General features: G+C 33.1%; 1 protein-coding gene across 4 annotated transcripts in view; it reads left to right on the plus strand.

Moving 5' to 3' along the window:
* The window catches only part of SMCHD1 (structural maintenance of chromosomes flexible hinge domain containing 1), a 202058-nt gene that overhangs the window by 143995 nt on the left and 34797 nt on the right, over positions 1-23266 (plus strand). For 3 of the 4 annotated variants that reach the window (XM_037805484.1, XM_037805486.1, XM_037805485.1), the window contains exons 37-45: positions 731-883; positions 4685-4811; positions 4978-5097; positions 6239-6324; positions 6908-7030; positions 10929-11119; positions 11406-11515; positions 11799-11869; positions 19026-19197. In XM_037805484.1, the coding sequence (XP_037661412.1) occupies positions 731-883; positions 4685-4811; positions 4978-5097; positions 6239-6324; positions 6908-7030; positions 10929-11119; positions 11406-11515; positions 11799-11869; positions 19026-19197 (1153 nt within the window). Of the gene's footprint in view, positions 1-730; positions 884-4684; positions 4812-4977; positions 5098-6238; positions 6325-6907; positions 7031-10928; positions 11120-11405; positions 11516-11798; positions 11870-14775; positions 15425-19025; positions 19198-23266 lie in introns of those variants that run through there. The other variant, XM_037805487.1, reaches the window with a different exon arrangement.

Consider the following 23266-nt stretch of genomic DNA (forward strand, 5'->3'; position numbering starts at 1 on the left):
ATCTGCTCTGATGACTGATCATAGCTAAGGAAGAAAATCAGAGCTCTTGACGGTTGCTGATTACCTGGAAAGCAAGCAGCAGCAGAGCTGCTAAGAATATTAACAAAATCATGTAAAGCACTGTAGTGGGATTTCACTTGATGGAAAATTTGGCTGGTGACGTGCTTTACTCCTTTGAAATCGTATATTTTCCTGTGTTAGCCAAGTGAGTGGTTCTTACCTTCTCTTCCGCACACCTCTCATTGTGGTAAAACAAAGTGCCAGAGATTTACTGCAAAGGGGTATTTGAATCCATGTATGCACCAAACGTTATCTGAACAGTACAGGATATTTTACACATGGAGGTTCTATTGCTTTTTAAGTGTATACAGATGCTGTTGAAATGAATAAAATAATTAAAAAGCCATTATAAGTTCATAATATCTTTTCGTTTTATTAAGCACTTTTTCACATTAGTAGATGCTAAAAGTAGATAAGAAGGTAAAATTTTAAAATGAGGTCCTTGATATTTAGAAAAATAGGAGCCAGTGTATTAGATTCTTTTATGGTTTTCTAGGTCTATTTCTTGTAGAGCACTTAATCTTAGAACTGAATTCTGTGCTTGGATTAAAAAGAATCAGATAATTTAATGTTTGGGGCTCTAGAACTATGTCATTTCTGATTTGTACTTCCATTCTCTGGATTTATTCTGACCAGTTCTAATTAGTTATTTTCCACTGTTTATTTTAAGGATGAATACAGCAATCATACTGGAATTGATGTGGTTGGTGCTGTAATAGCTACTATTAAAGGTTCTAATGAGGAAGACACTGATATACCACTCTTTATCGGGAAAGTTAGAACACTTGAATTTCCCTTTGTGAATGGTTCAGCTGAAATTACGGTAAATTTGTATACCATTTGGTAGATAAAATTACTGTCTTTAATATATTTTAAACTACCCTATTAAGATTCCTGTTCTTGTATGTATGGCTATGAAAGTATACTAAATATAGCATTAAATTGGAAAGTCATCTGAAATATTTTGCGATTTTACTCGAAACTATTACAAATTGAACCCATGATCATTATTACTGTTAGTAAGGTTCCTTTCATCACTATGGATGACAGCAGCTTTCTGTGAGTCCAGTGATTTATTAGCTTCAGTGATAGTATGACATCATGTTTCATTGAAAAGCTGCCATTCTGTAGATAGAATAAAACATAGCCCAGATAAAACATAAAACTTTCTAGAAAAAACTTTTAAAAGCAGCTTATCTTTGTTTTTCATTTTTTCTCAAAATGGAAATATTTTTACTTGTATAAAAAATAAATAGTGCAAGAATTTAAAAAAAAATAATGACTATAATACCACCCTTCAGAGCTGTGATTATCAATTTAGTCTATAGCCTTCCATACTTTTCTATATATACTTTAATAATGCAGACATCCCGTGTGTATATAATTTATATATGTGCATGTATGTGTGTAAAATTTAATTAATATTATAAAATTTCACTAATATAGAACTGTACTGTTTAAAAATCTTATCTTCTGGTTTAGCATATCTTGGATATATTTTTTCAGTAAATGTTACATCAGCATTTTTCTTCGTATGTCCTTTGCATATATCTGATTATTTCCTTAAGAAATTGCTAGGAATAGAATTTGTTGGACATAGGGTATGTAAATTTTAACATTTTGATTGTTATTGCCAATTGTTCTTCAATTTATATTCCTACCAGAAATATGCATCCATTTTCATAATATTGCCAACCCTAGAAACTAAGTTTTTAAAATTTTAACCAATTTTCCTGTATGTTAAAAACTATTTTGTCACTAGTAAGGTTGAATATTTTTCATGTTTTTGATGTTTGTAGTATTGTCTATTCGCTATTTTTCTTTGGAAATATTCATCATTTTCTTCTTTTGTATATTAAAGATATTAATGATTTTTTTGTATATAAGTAGTTCTCGAGATTTTATCATTTTATTTTTCAGTTTGTATTGGAGGGAGAATTATAGTCACAGGGCTATTTCTGTATTCTTATGTTTTTAATTTTCTGTTTGGATTTGATTTTGGCCTATTTAAAACTCATTAACCATCTTGATATCATTTATTGAATAATTATTCCTTTAGCAACACACTTGAAATGTCACTTTTGCTTGTATTTTTCATGGCCCTTGTTCATATTTGTGTCTGATTCAGAGCTAATACCACATTGTTTTTAATAACGTGAGGGTCTCAAACTGGGAACCTGCCCGCTGCATCTGGCTTGCAGACCTATTGGTCTGGCAGTGACCAATCAGTACAACATTTCATTTTAATTAGTTTCCAGCATATAAATTTCTGGAGTTTTTACATATGGCTCTGCGTTACTCATTTACTTGGAGAAATCCAAAGATCTGCCAAACCAGGCTGGGATTCCTAAGGCAGCAGTATGTGGGACTACACAGTGCCTGCTTTTCCCAAAAGATGTTCTGTTCTCCAGGCAGCCATGGCTATGCCACTTCTTCGTATCTCTTGACATCAAGGACAAATGCCAGTTGCCACTCATATTCATGCTTGTTCTGTTATTTTTCTTACTATGGAGAGTAAAGTGAAATTGTCTTGTACCCTAATAAAAATTAGCTAATGAAAGACATGTTGACAAAAAGTGTGGGGAGTCTTGTTTAATGTGCAAAGTGGGTTTTGTTAGAAAAATACATTAGGCCCACTTTCCTGTTTGTTTGCTTGGCCTTTCTCTATGAATTTGAAATTGAAACTCTGCTTTATACAGTTTCTAAGGTTAAGAGAGTGACTTAATTTCCCAGCAACTCTTCATGCCTCATGTTATGCATAAGAATTTTGTCTAACCACTAGAGGTCTCTAATATCACACTGAAATAAGTGTAAAACTATCACGTCTCACATGGCTCCTGCCCTGTATATTGATATAATAAGTCTGGGGTGAAGCTCTGGGTTCTGATTTTTAACAAGCAGTTAGGTGATTCTTATCATCAGGGAAGTTTAGGGAACACTGAACAGTATCTGCAAATGTTTCACTTTTGTTTTAAAAGAACATGTGTTTCTTTGTAGCTATAATTTAAAGTTATCATTGCTCCAATTTATTGATTGTTTTATTCAAATTCTCTATCTATTTGATTGAAAATTTCTAAAAGAGGTGTCTGAGTTTCATTCCGGTATGCATTTGTCCATTTTCTTTTTATTCAGTTTTGTACTCTTCATTTCTGTTATTTTGTGTATCCTTTTTCTTGATAACAGCACCAGGGATTACAAATTTATAAAACTTTGAGGTAGGATAGGCTTCTTTAAACAAGACAAAAAGGAAAAAGATTTTTACATTTAACTACATTGAAGGTTAAAACTTTGTTATATGCCATAAAGTTTGTATCATAAACACCCTTGACAGAATTAAAATAACAATTGATAATTGTTGACACTACAATAATGATTTCCTTTTTTTAAATCCATCTCTTTAGGAAAAAAAAATACATGATTAATATTAAGTGTTGACCAACATCAGGGGAATTGGGCACTCACTGCTGGTGAGAAGATAAATTGATAATAGCCTTTTAGAAGGGAAATTTGATTCCACCTATTCAAGTCAACTTTTAACTAGTCATTATATTTCTCATTGTCCATCTTAAATTGATACAGTTTTTGAGGAAATTTGATTCTACCTATTAAACTTTTAACTGGTCATTATATTTCTCATCCATCTTAAAGAAATTATTTATAGAGAAGCATTCAAAGATATATTCTGTATTATACATAATAGTTATACATTTTTAATATGTTTTCATTCATGTAAGCACATTGAAAACAGTTTTCAGAAACTAAATGGGATCCAGAATTGTTAGCTATAATTGATAATTTTGTTATTTCATAGATTGTTCTACGGTGTCCTGTTGACTTAGATTTTAAAATTTTACTTCTCTATCTGTACATTGTGTTATTGTATCCTAAAAAACAAAACAGCTAGTATTGTTTCCTATAGAATTGTGAATAAAATCCTTTGGGATATAAGTATTCATATTTGCATCATTTACTAGTTACATGTTATGGTTAAAGTATATCAAAATATGTTAAGCTAAAATACATCAAAGGTAGTTTGGTGTGTTGATAAAGAAAATACAGATTTTAAAAAACAAATCAGTAGGTCCTTTCAGGCCATCTTGTTCCATCACCTGGGATTTGGTGGGTATAATTCCATGGTAACTGCTGTAACTTAAACTCAGCTTTGGGCTTTGGGCTTTGGGCTTTGGGCACTTCTTTGTGATTGTTTTTTTAACTTTCACAGCATCGGCTATTTCAAACTGCTTCAACTTAAAGATCAAGAAGATATTGCAGCTCAAGATATAAGGGTCCATTAATATTTCTGGTCGTAAAGAAAAGATACTTATAATTTTCTATTGTGTAGATTTTTTTGCATAAGCTGCTTATTGATAAGATCATTTGACTTTCAAAACAATACCAAAAGGTAAACAATTTTATGTCTTGGGTGGTAGTGGTTGTGATGTTTTAATGAATGTTTAATGAATCTTAAGAGTCAATTACTTGTACCAGTTATTTGAAAATAGAGTACACTTTAAAACTTACCACTTATTTTAAAACAGAGCACAATGAAATATGTAACATTTATACATGGAAAAATATCTTTTTAAATCTGGTTTTCCTTACTGCTTCTTTTTTATTTGTATAGAATCTAGTACTGGCAGAAAATAGTCCTGGAAGGGATAGTACTGAATATTTTATTATATTTGAGCCTCAGCTACCAGCTTTATCAAGAACATTAGAACCATATATCCTACCATTTATGTTTTACAATGGTAAGTTTCTGGGAAAATAAATGGTTGAATTCTGTTGTTAGTGGTAATTTAGATAACTTTATTTTGCTTTCCACTAATGTGTTTATTAATTGTCTAGTCATTCTATAACATTTTGGAAAAGTCGCTATCTTAACATTGTTTAAATTACCTGAATTTTTTTCCTTAGATGTAAAGAAGCAGCAACAAATGGCAGCACTTACAAAAGAGAAGGACCGATTATCTAAGTCTATTACTGTATATAGAAATTTATTTGAAGCCGGCAAACAGCTTCTTGATGAAATGAAATGTAAGTCATTTTGTATTCAAAAGCAATAAAACACTATGCCTTGGGGTATGATGAAGCAGAAAAAGGTTGAGCCCATGAGATACAAACATGTGCTGCTCCTTACCTGCTTTCCTAGATTGCAAGTTTACTCCAAATGCTGCAGAAAGGTGGTAGCTAAGGTTTATGTTATTTGTTATTTGATATTTTTTAAAAGAAATTATTCCTTCATTTTAAGTAAATTTATATCCTATGTACCTACAAAAGTTTGAGATTTTCTGTTGGTTAGAAATCTGGGTCTGTGGAAAATTTAGTCTTTAAAAACTTCAGGGATATGGTGCTAATGCTTATATGCAACTCCAGCTTCTGGCAAAAGCTGGTATATTGAAAGTATCACTGAGAGAGTGATAAGTAATTTAATTTTATTTTGGGTCATGGGGTGTATGCATTTTACTTAAAATGTATATAATACATCACACTATTAAGTGTACAGGTCAACATATGCTAATGATGAAAGATGTAACTTATTCTTGAATCAATATAAGTAATGTTTGTTGCAGTTTTTAATAATGTTTGTATGCAATTAAGGCATTTACTGAGTTGTGTTCTATCATCTCTTCTCTTTTGTTTCCCTCTAAGGTTTTATTTTCTTATGATTGTTGCCATCATATTAATTACGTAATAAAAAATTTTATCATTTAATCAACATATACTGCTTGCTCCAAAGTCCCTCCTTTTGTATTATTATCCAAGGTCAAGGACATTTACAGGATAGTTGGAGCAAAATAATAAGATAATACATCATTTGTATAGCACTAAAATTGTTTTTATAGAGTCTTATTTGCTTCTGAGAACAATCATGCACTATTATGTAAAGTCATGTGGATTAATATTAAATGACTTAACCACGATCACTCAGAGTTTGCAGTATAATATCAAAAAATCTCCTTTAGCTGCATTATTTTTTTTGCTTTCATTTTTATGTATTAGAATTGAACCTTAATTTCAGATTTTTTATATTAACTTTGAATTTGAAAGATAGTCACTGCCATGTTTCATTTTAGCATCAAGCATTTTAAGAAAAAAAAGGAATGAAATTGAAATATTTTGCCAAAAACTGTACTTTGACCAACTATCAGAAATCAGTTTTTTGTTGTTATTTTAGGCCAGTGTGAAGAAGCAGAATTAAAGGAGGCCCAGTTGCGGAATGAACTAAAAACACATAATATTGACATTCCTGCCGCACAACAGGTAGTTCCAAGTATACATGAAAGATTTCTTTTTTATTAAATTGTAGTCTATAAATTTTTTTACCATTGATGTTTTATGAGAAATGTTATGGACACTATTGTTTTGAGGTAGAAAGACATGTGGATTATAATCTAGACACTTACTAGACATTAAAAGGACTACCAAAATGATAAAGTGCTCTTTTCAAAGGCATTGCATTTTGTATTTTAATGTTATGAAACCAGTAAATGCATTGACGAGGCTGCAAAAGTAATAATATAATTGGTAGTAAAGAAAATAAGGGAAAGAAACAAAAAGCAATATATATGTGGATTTTCTTTAACTTAAATACTTTTATATGGGTAACTCAGTTTCAAAGATAAAGTCCCATTATGGGAAGTATATTTCTTAACCAAAATAAAAAAAAATCAGTGAAGTGGAAGCTTTACATTACTGTAACATTTGTCTTTTTAAATAATGCCTATATGTTTATTATTTTTATGTTCTTGAGTTTTTAAAATCATTAATTTTTCCAGTTGTCATTATGGGCTGCCTAGTGGAAGTATAATTGGCCTCATAATTAATTTTTCTTTATAAATTACAGGTGACACACATTGAAGCACTTTTGAAAAGAAAGAGAACAGAACAAGAGGAACTAAAGAAAAAGCCTAGAAGATCATGTACTCTGCCAAACTATACTAAAGGCAGTGTGGATGTTTTGGGAAAGGTTTGTGTTTAAGTCATTTAAAGAGGCAATGTATCATATTATTTTGTTTTGTTTGTTTGTATCTTGCATTGTTTAAAAATGACATTATAAAAGTGTCTGTTTCTCTTTACTTTTTTTTTTTTTTTTTAATCACTATAAAGGGATTTGGCCAGAATTAAAAGTGAAATGCATAATTAATTCCATGATTATTACTACCATTGAGGGTGTTGGTAGAGGTTGAGCTAACATCTCTTTAGAACACGGCTTGCTGTCTCCTTAGAGATGCTTTCATGTCATATGGCTTTATTGTAGCCAGGACTTTATTTTTTTAATTCAGTTTTATTGGGATATAGTCACATACCGTACAGTCATCCACAGTGTACAATCAGCTGTTCATAGTACCATCATATAGTTGTGCATTCATCACCCGAATCAGTTTTTGAACATTTTTCTTATCCCAAGAAGAATAAAAATAAGAATAAAAATAAAATTTAAAAAAGAACACCCAAAGCATTTCATCCCTGCCATCCCACCCTATGTTTCATTTAGTTTTTGTCCCCATTTTTCTACTCCTCCATCCATACCCTGGATAAAGGGAGTGTGAGCCACAAGGCTTTCACAGTCACACTGTCATGCCATGTAAGCTACATAGTTATGCAGTCGTCTTCAAGAATCAAGGCTACTGGGTTGCAGTTGACAGTTTCAGGTATTTCCTTCTAGCTATTCCAATACTCTAAAAACTAAAATGGCGTATCTATATAGCACATAAGAATGCCCTCCAGAGTGACCTCTCGACTCCTTTTGAAATCTCTCAGCCACTGAAACTTTGTTTCATTTCACTTCCTCTTTTTGGTCAAGAAGATCTTCTCAATCCCACGATGCTGGGTCCAGGCTAACCTCGGGAATCATGTCCCACGTTGCCAGGGAGATTTCCACCCCTGGGAGTCATGTTCCACATAGAGGGAGTTCAGCTGCCAAGCAGGCTTAGGGAGAGAGAGGCCACATCTGAGCAACAAAGAGGTACTCAGGGGAGACTCTCAGGCACAATTGTAAGTAGGCTTAGCCTCTCCTTTGCAGTAACAAGCTTCATAAGGGCAAGCCCCAAGATCGAGGGCTCATCCTACTAAATTGTTAGTCCTCAGTGTTTGTGAGAATTTCAGAAATAACCGAGGTGAGGAAATCCAACATTTCTGCATTTTTCCCCAGTTCCTCAAGGGGGCCCTGCAAATATATTTTTATTCTCGGTCCAAATTTCTTTGGGGATGTATCAGGATTGGTAACCAGGATTTTTACAGGTGACTCAAACTTAAGTGAAACAAGAGAAGAAAGAGAAAGATCAGAACTCTGAGCTCTCAGTCTAAAGTTGTTAAAGAATGCATTCTGAGATACTCCTCACAAAAGGAACCTAAAACAATAAAAAAACAAAAACTTTATACATATTTGTTGCCAAAGGTAAGAGTGCCATTACTTTTCTTCTTTTGTCCTTTCTGTATTTGGTTTGCCAAATTTTTGTTACATGAGTTGTATTTTCATTTTTATTCTACCGTTTTTATTCCATTATAAACATTCTATTTTTTATTTTTTGGGATCAGAATTTCTGTAACTAGCAGTAAGTTTGTCAGCTCTACACCTTTTTATGGCCTTTTGCTTTTTTCCTTGATTCTTTCAGTTTTTATTAGTGTAAAGATTTGTGGCATATGTACTTACGTTTTATTTGTTAAACTTTTCCATTTAATATGCATCTTGGCTTTCTGTGTTTATCCCCATTTTAAAGTTGAGGAAATTGAAATCAAAGCACACAAAGATTAAGTAACTGGCTCAAGGTTTCAGAGCTAGCAAGTGACAGAACCAGGATTCAAACTCCTGCTGTCTGACTCCAGAGTCTGTGCTCTTAAACACTGTGCCTTATTGGCTTTGTTTGTCCCTCTGCTTTCATAGCAATTCTATGAAATATTTGTAGTATTCCTAGTTTATAGATGAGCATACTGTTCTTCAGGGAACTTAAATAACTTGTCAGTATTATTATTAAGAGGCAGAACTTAGATGTAAATCAAGGTTTCCCTTACTCCAAAGTCCGTGTCAGTTTCCTTGTGTACTATCATTTTAAAGTCTCTTGTCACTTATCTTGGAAATTGGGGGAATCTTAAATCACATTTTATGTAGTTTTTCCTCTGCCCCCTCAGAAGTGCAAGCCTCCTCTAACCAACAAGCAAAAACTTTCCACTTCCTCCAAAGGATCCTTAATCATCTTGCTTATTTCCTTAAAAAAAAAAAAAAAATTCTTTGTTATTTTTCCTAAAATTAGAATGCATAATCCTGGAATATAGTTGGAGAGGAGGAGAGATTTTCCTCAAGACCTTATAGTGTGTTTAGTTTTAACACTATGAATACCTCAATTAACTTGGCTGACTTAGTTATTTCCTCCTCAATTTCAATTATCTTGAAATCTTGTCTATATTCTTTTTTTTTTTTTTAAGTTCCATTCATCACCCATTCCCAAATGAGGGAAAGTTAATAAAATTAGAAACATTCATGAAAACAACTAAGGTAGGCTCTATAAAGTTGGAAAAGTAGTTAAAGCTTGAAGGAGCAAAACATTGTATTTACTACAAAGGGGAAACAAAATGTGAGTTCATATCTTAGAAAGGATTTGATTTTTGAAAAAACAGTACTGTTGTTACATACTTTTATTACCTGAAAGTTGGAGTTAAGTGTAACGTTAAGCAGTCTGTTGAGCTTCCAGACATAGCTTCACTTAGAAACAAATATGCCAGTTATGTTACAGGGGTGCTTGTGGACAACTACAAAATTTATCCTTACAAATCACAAAATATGTACATGTAGTAAAATGAGGTCACGTAATTGCTTTGTCTCTATTAATCCTTTTTACATTGGCGAGAACATTTTTTTCATCTTCATTTTCATGAACTGTTTTCTTTGCATTTCTTTGCTTGTTTTCATACCTTTCTTTCAATAACTTTTAGAGAATTGGAATACAAGGGTAGAAATTAACAGTGACACACAGCATTCCCATTGCTAGGGCAGATCAGGTAAGAATAAAGGGTAAGAGTGACAATCCCAGCAACAAATAATTTTGAAATTGGCCACAATATTCCAACCTTGGTGGAACTTTTACAGAAATGCTCATGTGAAGGCAAGTGTTCATTAATAGGAGAGTGCTTTTTTATCTTACTCTCCAAAGAAATGTTCCTTTAAAAAGCAGAAGAAACTGTTCTTATTTGTGATATTTAAATTTTTTTCCTAAAAGAAATAGTATTGGAGTAAAATATCTACTTAGGAAGGTGTATGCTGTGTAACTATATTTAGGATTAATTGAATCTTAAAACTCCACTGATGATTTTGTTTTTATTATTTAAAGTAAGATTATTTTATTAAGACACATCCCAATTGTGGAGATCTTAAAATGTGTAACAAAATTCATCTTTACTTAGCTGATGAAATTCCAAATATTTTTATTTGCTTTTTTGTAAATTTATTAGGGTGTAATCTGGAGTAATTTTTCTGAAATTTAACAGCAGAATTAATACACAGTTTAATATGTTTAAAGCCAATAAGTTTTTACAACTTGGGAATTTTTTTTTAATTCATGTGTTTCAGAAAAGTGTTTTTGCTATAAAAGACCTGGGCTTTAAAAATATTTAAAATATAATTTCTATACATTAAACCATTTTAACTTGATTTTTTTATTCAATAAACATTTATTAAACATCTTTTATGTACCTTCACTGAAATGTGCTCTCTTCATAGGATACAAAGATGAATAAGACATAGTCCTTGTCCTGATAGAACTTACTGTTTAGTGGAAAAAAGTGACATCCAGCATAGATAATGATATGATAAAAATATGAACAACAAATTATAGAGAAAAGCTTACTTGGAATTTTTTAATGGGTTGTAGATTGCACATTTAGCACAAATTGAAGATGATAGAGCTGCAATGGTTATTTCTTGGCATCTGGCAAGTGACATGGACTGTGTGGTTACCCTGACCACTGATGCTGCTCGTCGTATCTATGATGAAACCCAAGGTCGTCAGCAGGTGTTGCCCCTTGATTCTATTTATAAGAAGACGCTTCCAGATTGGAAAAGGTTAGAAAAAAAGTGAAAGAAATGATTTTTCTGTAATTTATGTTCTGTATTTTTATGTAAAACAATCTGAGTGACTCAAATTATCTAGATTATTTTTGTCTTCATCACAAATGAGCACACCTCATTTTTTTCATTTCTGCGGGCATAATAGCTGGTCATTTAGGAGTAGCACCTGTGGTGGATGGGGAATTGATCATACAATCAAAATTATATATAATATATCTATGTTTTTCATATTTTTTAAATTAAAAAGTTGTATTGTTTTCTTAAATTTTTTTTCATTCAGGCCTCTACCTCACTTAAGAAATGGAAAATTATATTTTAAACCCATTGGAGATCCAGTCTTTGCCCGAGATTTGTTAACATTTCCGGATAATATAGAACATTGTGAAACAGGTAAAGGACATTATGGTGATTTTAGTTTGTACAGGTGTCTTTGTGGTCCAGATCTATAAATTACTGATTATGAAAATGTATGCTTGTATTTAGTTCATTATTGATAGTTTTACTAATATTTAATTCTGTTTATTACTTTTTCCTATTAGAGGCAAGTGTTGGATAAAACTTGTAACAAATAACATTAGCATTCTTTTGAAGAAAGATTTGCATTGTGTGTTAAATTGTAATGTGACCAAAGAAAATGTCATAATTTAAGAAATTCATTTATTGACTTTTTTAGTATTTGGTATGCTGTTAGGAGACACCATAATTTTGGATAATTTGGATGCTGCCAATCATTATAGAAAAGAGGTATGTGTTTGAATTACTTTTTAATTTGTTGCTCCAATTTTAATGTGTATTATTTTAATTTAATATCATTCCATTTGATGATACATATACAAGTGACTAAGTAGACTTGTCAAAAACTATTTAAATTCTACAAATCAGTAAACAAAATATATGAATGAAGGTGTTTTTGGACTATGAAATTATATAAGAATCTATCATCAGTGAGGGTATTGGAAAAAGTACTTCTAGATAATGCTAGTGGATATGTAAAGTCATGTAGCCCTTTAGAGGGCACTTTGGCAATATAAATATTTCTGTTATCTCTTGCTACATAAAAAACACTCCAAACGTTGTGTTGAAAAACAATGTTTTATTTCTCATTAGTCTGTGGCTTTCTCCACATGCTGTGGACTAGTTGTGGTGTTAGATTGTAGTGTTGAGATGGTTGAAGCTCCAGAATTTCTCACTCACATGGCTGGCAGTTGGTGCTGGTTGCCATCTGGGAATTGAATTGGGGCTGGACAAGCTCAGCTGAGGCTATCACTTCTCTTCTACCAGGGTGCTGTGGGATAATGTCATTAGGATTTTTAGAAGCTCTCTTGTCTGGCTAAGAGGGTCTTGATGGCAGTGTCTTGCATCGTTCTAGGATCTTAGCAAATGGATATCCTTGACTTGATTTTGAGCTTGAGGCCACTTTTATTGGCAATGCAGTGAATTTGATCTTAGCCCTGAGGCTGGCCATTTCTTAGAGAATTTTTTGTCAGCTGAAGAGCCTGGGGATGAAAAACCGTTTTATTTTCCAATGCAGGGTTAGAAATCCTGGGTTAGAAATATTCCCTTTAAGTTATTATTTTTAATTAATTAGTTCTACTTTAGTTTATCTCTTCCTCTTCCAACTAGCAAGTTGATCCTGGCTGCTGATTAGGCACTCAGCTTGGTCTGTAGCCTGGTGTCATCAGATGTCCTCCATATGGGCCTCTCCTGGTGGCTGTTGGGGCTTCCTTACAGCATGGCATCTGAGTTGTAGGAAGGGACGTTCCATGGAGTGAAGGCAAAAGCTGAAGATCTCTTAAGTTCCAGTCTTGGAAAGAACATAGCCATATTCAGTTGGTAGAATCTAGCCAACCTAGATTCAAGGGAATTTGGGGGTGGAAATAAACTCTTCCTTCTCCATTGGAGATATAACAAAGAATTTTCAGGCATCTACAATAAGGTATTAAGATAATTTCTCTTACAGGCACATTCCCACAAATATACCAAGAGGTATATTAGAATATTCGTTAGAATGTTAAAGAATTAATTTATAACAGGAAACTTTGGAAATAGTCTAAATGTCCATCAGTTAGGATTGGACAACTCCATCATGGTATTTTATAAAATAAAGTAGTATGTAGCCATTGAAAAGAATAAAAAAGATTTTATATGTCCTAACAAGGAAGGTACACAAAAAATATTGTTGTTTCATTAAAAAGTTACAAAATGATATGTATAAAATGTTGCCCTTTTTTAAAGATAAGCTTATGTACTTTAAAAAACTTGGAAGACTATGTTCTGTATTTGTTGGATATATTAAAGAAGATTCCACTTCTGTATTAGTTTTATATTTTACATAGAAAAAAAGGAAATTACCTTGAAGGATTTTTATCTTAAATTACCTTAAATTCTAGGTTTAAGTTGGGGGGGGGGACCTCTACAATTCGAAATTTCTAAAAAGCAAAATATAACAGAGGGACTTATGAGACATCTAAGTCCAAAGACTTAAATTTGAGTCAGATACAAAGCAGAATTAGTTCCCACTTGAAAAAGGATTTTCTTTTTAAGTAATGTGCATAAGGAATTATGTGATACTGTATATACAACAGTATAGTGACATTAGAATCAGAGTCCTGTGTTCATGTACCCCCAATACCATTTACTAGCTCTATGACCTTGAGCAGGTTATTTCCCTAAGCCTCAGTTTCCCCATCTATATGCAATCTAACTAATAATATAACTATTTCAGAGGACTCTTGTAAAGATTGAAGAAACAATACAGATAAAGGACTTTGCAAAAAGCCTGGGATACAGTAAAATTTCAGTAATGGAAAGGTCTCATTGCATCTGAAATCCCTTAAGGTCTTGAATTCTGTGATTCTGTGATACACAAGAAGTATTAAATTTAATAGATATGGTGTTAGGGACCTGGAAATTCCAAAGTGATAGCATGTATGGGAAACATAGACTTGTAAATTATTGTAATTGAAAATGAGGAAGAATATTTGTTTGCTTTATGTAAGAAAAAACAGAGGCAAGTTTAAAATATGAGCCAGTCTATTCTAGAAATCATGGGGACCTTAGAAATAGTCTGGTCTCACTGTATAGATGAGAATCCTTAAGCTCAAAACATAATGAATCTGTCCCAACTCACACTACTCATTCATGGCAGAATTATAGAAGCAGTCAGCAGGTCTCTAGGTTATGCTAAGTAATAAATGTCTCTTCTTGAATTTAGCAGAGCTAAGTTAATGAAATTATTGAGAATTCCACAACTAATTGGGCAATAGTATTTGGAACCTCCATGCAAGGTTCCTTGTGGACCTAATAATTGCTATGATACACTATACCAGAAAGGGTTTGGTGAATGGGGGTCTATTATATTCATTTGTGGTTAGGATTTTTATATATCCTGAATTATGAAACAGACACCATGTTATATTATGATAATTTGGAATCAATTTGAAGATAATTTGGAATCAATTTGAAGATTTACCAGTGATGATAGAATTAACAAATGGGATAATAATTGGAAGATTCTTGTTAGTTTCGGTCTGATATTTGAACATTTACTTCGTTTGAGACACAGTCAGTAATATGCTAGTAAATGCTTAACCACTGGCTCTCTGGGGAGAGAGCAAACCCTGATTTGTAGCCTTTGCCAATTTCCATAGTGTAAATATTCACGTCATGGTGATTTCAAGCTACCTCTGTGAAGTCACTGAATGTGGAGTTGAGAAGACATGCACAGTTGACTGCAGCTGCCACTATGCACAGCGCTAGGCATTGAAGGGACAGAGACGAATTAGACAACTCAGCCATTGGAAACTCCAGCTGAGGTGAACTAAAAGTAAGGATTCTAAGAGAAAGTGGGAGACCGGGGAGAACACTAAAGCCAAGTTTGTCTTGAGAACATTTGTCAAACCAATTAAACTTGAACATCAATTTTTATGCCCTTGAGGGCTCAGGGGTAGAAGATAAAACCCAAGGCCCTATTCTGATAGAGGACTCATTTCCCAATAAGCTAGGACCCCCAAAGGGGTAAATTTTAGTGTAAGGGTAAACAAAAAATCAACCTACTCCCCACCCCCCATCTCAACTCCAACTGCCCCTGGGGAGTGCAAGGAAATTGCCTCTCTTGAACTCGTTACTAATTGGAAAAGAAAAAAATTAAATGTTTTCCTAGAAAATTCATTAGCAAAAACAAATTGGCCCTCATTTCTGCTGGAAGCCTGCATTCACACTGCTAGAATGGTGTGAAAAACCTTAAGGTGAAAATGGTTTTGTAAGGTGCTGGACTTATGGTGTCCCCAGATGTCTGATTGAAGCAAACACAAATTCTTTTTGAAGGAATTCCGCCTTAATTTTAGGATTGAAATAATTTCCATATTGATAATGAGAGCTAATGAGAGCAAATATTTTTAAAGTATGTTTAATACAGTTCAAGAAATGAGAGTGTTGAAAATGAGAAATAAGTAGGCTTGGAAGATTTTTTTAATTTCTAGAATTGAAAAATATTATAGAAATTAAATGCTCACTGGGCAGGTTTAATAGCTTGAGGGAGAATTGGAACAGTGCAGGTTAGGTCAAAAAAATTATCTAGGCTGTAGCCCATAGAAAAAGAGATGGAACTGAAGAGTGAAAGGTTGAGACATGGTGGATTATATGAGAAAACCCAACGTAAGTCTACTTAAAGTGCCAAGAGGAGAGAGAGAAGGATGAGAGTCAATATTTGAAGGAGCTGATGGCTGAAAAACTTTATAAAATTGGTAAAAGACACCTCTCCATATGTTTTAGTTGGCTAGACTGTTCAAAGCAAATACTGTGAAATTGGTAGGGTTAAACAATGGGAATTTATTAACTCACAGTTTTGAGGCCAGGAAAATGTCCAAGTCAAGGCATCACAAGGCAATGCTTTCTTCCCAAACTACCAGCTGCCAATGATCTTTGGCACCTTTGTCACATGGCAAGGCACAAGGCATGCGCTGGTCGTTCTTCCCTTCCAGGTTTCATAGATTTCAGCCTCTTGCTTTAGTGGCTTTCTCTGTGTCTGAATTTCATTCTCTTATAAAGGACTCCAGCAATAGGATTATGACCCATCCTTATTGAGGTGGGACACAGTGTAACTGAAATAATCTCATCAAAGGGTCCTATCTACAATGGGTTGACACCCATTGGAATGGATTAGACTTAAGAACATGTTTTTCTGGAGTACATATAATACGTATAATTTCAAACCACCACACCGTACCTTCAAGAAGTTCAACTAATTCCAAGCAGAATAAATAAATTTACCATCGTGAAACAGCAGAACACCAGAGATGATCTGCAGATCATAAAAACAGTTTAAAAAAATAAATAAACGAAAAACAAGCAGTGGGAATCATTAAAGAATATCAGATCAAATGACAGCTGACTTCTTAGCAACAATGGAAGCCTGAAAATAGTGGAATACTATCTTCAATGCAAACAAATGTAAGGAATAGAAATATATATTCAGCAAAATAATTTTTAAGGATGGGGCCCCAATAAAGGTATATTCAGATAAGCCAAAGGTATTAAGAATCAGCTGCAAGGAGACTTAGGGATTCTAGGTGAAAGGTCTGAGAAATAAGCAATGAAGAAGAGAGAAAATGGTAAATGTATGGTGAATATAAGCAAATGTTGACTGAATAAAACTATAATCATGCTTGTGGGCCTGGAAAATAAGATATTAAAATATTTGGCAATGATAGAATATAGATCAGGAGGTGAATTATACTGTTCACAAGAAGGATCAAACTATTAACTTTTCACACTTTGTTATATTAAGTATGCTTATTAAAATGATAACATCATTTAGTTCACCAATATGTGAATGCTTTTTAAAGTTTAAGTTGTGGACAGTAAATGTTTGCAGCACACAATTTTCTTAGGGTGTAAGTGGAAGTATTGTTTTGTTCTTAGGTTTCATTTTTCAAAAAAATATTATACAGCCTGTGTCACAAAAACAGGTATAGTATTCCTGATAATTAGTATAGCACATTACTGATTTTTCCTTGCTTCCAAATGTTTGAATGATGGTCTATATATAACTCCATCAATTAAATATCATTTTAAAGCTCTTATGGCATTCTTTGGTAATATTTTTACATTTCCGCACTCTTGATTATTTATTGTTTTCTCTTTCTAAATTCTTCATGTCATTTATACTACTTCAACCCTTGTTCAGTCCATCTCTTACGGCAGTTGTGAAAAGTATTGGCCAGAGCTATAGCTCACTGAATTTGCAAAAGCTGTCATGACTTTTATGTCATAATAGTATGCTTAGTGAGGTAGAAACATGAGATTGAAGGATACTTTAAGAATAGAAACATAGTCTGTTAAAGTAATATTTCCAGAATTATTATAAAAGGGAGCTGAACTGTCCTTTCTACCAGCAGCTTATAAATCTTCCCACATATTATTAACAAGAAAATAGACAAGCCTTTAAATTTGAGTTTGTTATGTAAGATGATATTAAATTCTTAAAACATTGCTTCAGTCTGCATTTTGTGTTTTTAGAAAACATAAATCCAAGTTAAAACTAAGAAATTAAGGTACGATTATTTGTTTTACTTACATGAGTCATTTCACCAAAGGGATCACCACAGCTTTGCTTCAAATAGTCATCTTACTGCATTAAAAAAAAAATCTTTTTAAGTTTCCAATTTGCTGGGAAAACATCTGTAAAGAACCCCTGGAATTATATTGAGGAATAAATACTAATCAAGATTTTCTATTACCTGTCCTATTATGACTTTTTTCTTTTCAGAAAATAAACCTTTATTTAATCCCATATTTATATAATTCAGAGACTATTTAACGTCTAATATATAGATTGGGTTAGGTATTTTTACATGTTAAATTATACTGTTCCTCAATTATTTTTTAATGTCTGTATTCTGTTTCATGGTGTGAATGTGCCATGATTTATTTTTGTAACTTATTGAGACATTTAACTTTCATATTTTTCATCATTGAAACAATATTTCAGGGCACATTGGTCACATCTATGATTATTTTTTCAGAATAAATTCTTAGAAGTGGGCCATACAAAATGTCAAACTTTTTAGTACTTGTTGTCATAGTTCCTTTGAGAAGGGCTGTCCCAGAGCAAGTGAGCATAAAAAGACCTATTTCTCCATAGTTCTCCCAACATTGGGTGGTTTTTGTTACTTGTTTTTAACTTTTGAGAGTGAAAACATCTCATTTGAATTCTGTTTCTCTGGTTACCACGTAGGCTGAACTTATTTTGTATATTTCCTTGGCGGTTTTTGAAAGAGCATTCTTAAAGATCATGAAATACTAAACCTGATGGTCTGAAGGATTTAATTCTTGGCTAACCCTTCTTAATTACTCTTCCATGACCAGTTTTACACCTGATTTTAGTTCCTCTAAGTCTCAGATTACTAGTTCTTTATCTCCCCATAGTTGAAACCATAGTATTTTCCTTGGAAGATTCAGCCATATTCTTTTTGGTCTGTATTTTCTTCAGTATAATGTTTTCATTTTGCTGTCCTTTGGTTTTCTGGAAAACGTATATCCAGCAGAAGGAAACAGTACTGGTGATGTTGCTGCAGAAGCTGCCTTGGGTTTCAGAAGCACAGAACCCTCTTTGTCCCTCTCTCTTCCTTCCTCTATCAATCCAGGCATCACTTCTATTTTTCCTGTTTGCACATTGTTATTTTTGTTGAGGCTGAAACTTCAAAAGTAGTATAACTGATATCCCTGCCTCTCTTTTCTTTCCAGTTCATCTTATACATCATTAGCTTATCAATTTTGTGAAAATACTACCATTATCGTGTCATTTCTGATCTCAGAAGCCTTAAGTGATTTCCCCTTTCTTAGAGCAGTTGAAGTAAGTTTGTAGGCTAACTAATTAATATCCATTTACTTTCAATAGGTTGTTAAAATTACACACTGTCCTACACTGCTGACGAGGGATGGAGATCGCATTCGAAGTAATGGAAAGTTTGGAGGCCTTCAGAATAAAGCTCCTCCAATGGATAAACTTCGGGGAATGGTATTTGGAGCTCCAATTCCAAAACAGTGTCTGATCTTAGGGGAACAAATAGGTAGGTTTAATAGGTAACTTAAGTTTCTAATTTAATTTTAATTCTGTATTTGAGGTGTGTGTTTTGAGATTCATGAAAAATGAACCAGTAACAAATGTAAATATTGTAAGATGTTTTTGTTTGGTCCTTTTAGTTTCTTATATCAGGTAGTTTCAAGTTACATAGACAGTGGGTTTTCCCCTAATTTTTTTCAGTCTTATCTTGAAATAAAGAAAATGTTTTCTTCAATGAATAAACCAGTACTTCGTCAAATACTCATAATACTTATTTTTATCAAATAATTCCTACCTAAAATATAGCTGAGAATTTTTTAAAAGTGTGTGACATGAGACCCTCCTCTCCCATTTCCCTTCTACAGGCCATGTCCCCTTGCTCCTAGGCAGCCAATAAAATTCTCTCTGTGTCTGTTCTCTGAAGTGCCTTTACTTTACAGGAGATCACCTGTAGACCATTGCTTAAAGCTTGTTCACACTTTATTTTGTATGGTTCTAATAGGCTTGGATGTCTGCTTTTCTAGCACTCAGCAGTTGTCAACTTTCAATGAAGTATAGTAAACATGAGAAAAGTGCAGCTGGCTAAATTTTAACAAAGTGAACATTGCCCCTGTATTAAGAAATAGAACATTATCAGCATCACAGAAAACTTCTCGTGCCCTCTTTAAGTCACTACCTAACCCTCTGTCAACCCTCAAAGGATAACAACAGTCTTTACTTATAATTAGTCTGGCCTATTTTTGTACTATATAAAGTAGAATCATGCCATGTATACTTTTTTGTGTCTGGCTTCTTTTGCTCAACAGTATGTATGTAGTTATAGTTCATTTTCGCTACTGAATAATATTGTGTGACTATTTCGCAACTTATTTCTTCATTTTGTTATTGAGGAATTTGGGTAATTTCCAGCTTTGAGTTATACTTCAGCCCCACAGAAGTTTTTAAAGTAGTAATTGAGGGAAATGGTGGGAATGAGGTACACATTTCTGTTTATGATAGCAGTGAGCACATACAAAAACCTTCTCTGTACTTAGAGTAGACAATAACTGAACATCTAAACATACTGAAGAGAAACATCTAAACAACTAAACATACTGATGAGAAATCAGAGAAAATTCTATCAGAGATATCAAATCAGCATAAAAGCCTCACCCTTTGTCACTCTAGCACTAGTTAATAGCAGTTGTTCTCAACCCAGGGCATGGAAGATAATTGCCTATGCAACTTTTAAAATTCACAGATGCCATATTTACAGAATTAGAATTGCTAGTTTACCTAAGCATCTAAACAGTAAGGTGATAGCTCTAGAACTCTGAGAAGAAAAGATAGTAATTAAGGATTTCTGTGCCCTATTGTGTCATCCTCTGTGTGTAAGGTTAACAGGTAATACAAAGCTTTCAATAATTTTGTCACTTACCTTCTTGACAAATATCTTCAAAGATACAGTCTACATACAGCAATACGATAACTCATATATTAGACAAATCATTTTTAAGAGCAAATAAGAAAATTTTAAATTACTGATACGTGTAAGGTACTTCTGGTTGTAAGCAATCCAACCACAATCCACCCATCCTTAACTAGTTTAAGCAGAAGAGGAATTTATTGGAAAGAAACTGGAGGAAATAGATTAAAAGGTGATTGGAAACAGCTAGGACAGGAAAAAGGATGGCTCTGGGACACTCAGCAGCCTTGAGTTCCTTGCACCTTTGCCCAGGAGTACATCTTTTGGTATGGCCCAGATCCCCAACTCCTACAAGGGAGAACATGTTGGTGCTGGCTTGAGGCAGGCATCCCCTCATGTATCAACCAGCCCTACTAAGGATCAAATAGAACAAACACAGCTTTGGAAAACCTACCTCTCTGTATCTTGAGATTGGTCTCAGAGTAAAAGCAATTTTGAGTTAGGTTTCCACCACAAAAATTGTCCACTGCTAACAAATTTAAAAGCAGAGTGTTTGTGTTCTAAGTAATTTTGCCAACACAGTGTCCTGTGTATAGTATTTGGTAAGTGAATGAAATGATGAAGAACAAATAAAATCATGGCATAGGACAGAAAAAAAAAAAAGATACTTACATTTTATAAGATAAAGAGGTTTAGAAATAAGACCTTGAATAACAAGTAAATACATCGAGTTCCTTCATTAAAAAGCAGAGACTCAGATTTTAAAACTCTAGTTCAAGGACATAGAAAAATGGCTGTGATATATTGAGTGCTTAATATGTGCCAGGAACTATATTAAAGTTAGATATTCTCCCATATTGAGTGAGTAAAGAAAGGCTTACAGAATTCAAACCCAAAGCCACATGGTCAGTAAACTATAAAACAGAAATTATACCCACAGCCATCTGCATCTAAAGCCTGTGTTTTTCTTTCCACAACACTTCTTTAAGTTCACAAGAAAATCCCCTTCCAAACAATATACAAGGTAAGGAGTAGCAATATTAGTGTCAACATTAACTTTGAGGCAAAATACTAAAAGAACAAAGATAAATTTATTTTGAGAAAAGATGCAATCCATACTAGAAATCCAAAAGTAATAAACTTGATGTAATAAATTATAGAATCAAAATTCTTAAAACTGTTAATAATACAAAGACAGAAACATTGTTATGAGAAACCATTAATCCTTGACAGGTCATTTATCAAAAAGCAGACAAACAAAAAACAAAGAATTTCTACCTAATAAGTTTTTCTATCAGTACCTTCTTAAATATTTACAAAATATTTCACAGAAATCATTCATAATTTCAATTGATCAAATTGCTACTCTCTTACAATGAGAATACAAATTCTCAAAAGCAAGATTTACTTAGGATACATTTTTTTAACATAGTGTAGTAGAACTAAAAAACAATAACTTATTCCTTTCCTCCCAAAGTAACCCCAAATAAAAGGCATTTAGAAACAACTATTTTGTTAAAAGAAAATCTGTAAATAAAATAAAGAGAACAAGAGCATTACAAGTTAGACTTAAGAGACATGAATACAGACAGCTGAGAGCAAATGTAAATCTACAAGCTTAATGCTTTTTATTTAATGAGAAAGAAAAACTAATTCAACTCAAATGACCAGAGGAAAGAAAATACATCACAAGAAATAAGTACAACGAAATTAATTAGGAAAACATAGACCTTTGTATTGAATACATGATTCCTATAGCTGACTTTTAGGCAAAAACAAATGCAAAAAGAGAAATAACTAAGAGTATGTAACTTCAGACATAGAGATTTTTTAACACAAATACATTTAGAATCTCCTAATAAAGATCAAAATCTAGAAACATCAAATGACTGAAATTGATTTAATTTAATGTAGGCCGTTACCTGAGGAAGTGTCTAAAAAAATTAACTCTAGCCTACAGATTTTTTATTCAGTTTTATTGAGTTATATTCACATACCATACAGTCATCCATGGTATACAATCAACAGTTCACAGTACCATCGTATAGTTGTGCATTCATCACCCCTATCTGTTTTTGAACATTTTCCTTATACCAGAAGGAATCAGAATAAGAGTAAAAAATAAAAATTAAAAAGACACCCAAATCATCCCCCCCATCCCACCCTATTTTTCATTTAGTTTTTGTCCCCATTTATGTACTCATCCATCTATACGCTGGATAAAGGGAGTGCAATCCACAGGGTTTTCACAATCGCACTGTCATCCCTTGTAATCTACATTGTGTACAATCGTCTTCAAGAGTCAAGGCTACTGGGTTTAGCCTACAGATTTTAAATAAGTAAATTTTGAATTTTAAATATAAATTTTTGCAGAACATAGATAAACATGGAGACTTGCAGGTCATTTTATGAAACTGATAACCGTCCCGATTCCAAATATAGCACAAAAAAAGAAAACATGTTACCACTCTATGTTCAGGAATGTTCAGCTATGTTCAGAAGTTCTGCTTGGTGCAGTTAAACAGAAATAAGAGAGATTACCCTTAAAGGAAGAGAGTTTATTTTAATATCCGCTTTACCTACAATGGTTTGGCCTAGATATGTGCATGGCTGGCTTTTCTTACTAAGTCTGTACTCTTAATGTCACATCTTCAGAAAGACCCTGCCTGAT

This window comes from Choloepus didactylus, chromosome 16, assembly GCF_015220235.1.
Source record: "Choloepus didactylus isolate mChoDid1 chromosome 16, mChoDid1.pri, whole genome shotgun sequence".
Classification (NCBI taxonomy): domain Eukaryota; kingdom Metazoa; phylum Chordata; class Mammalia; order Pilosa; family Megalonychidae; genus Choloepus; species Choloepus didactylus.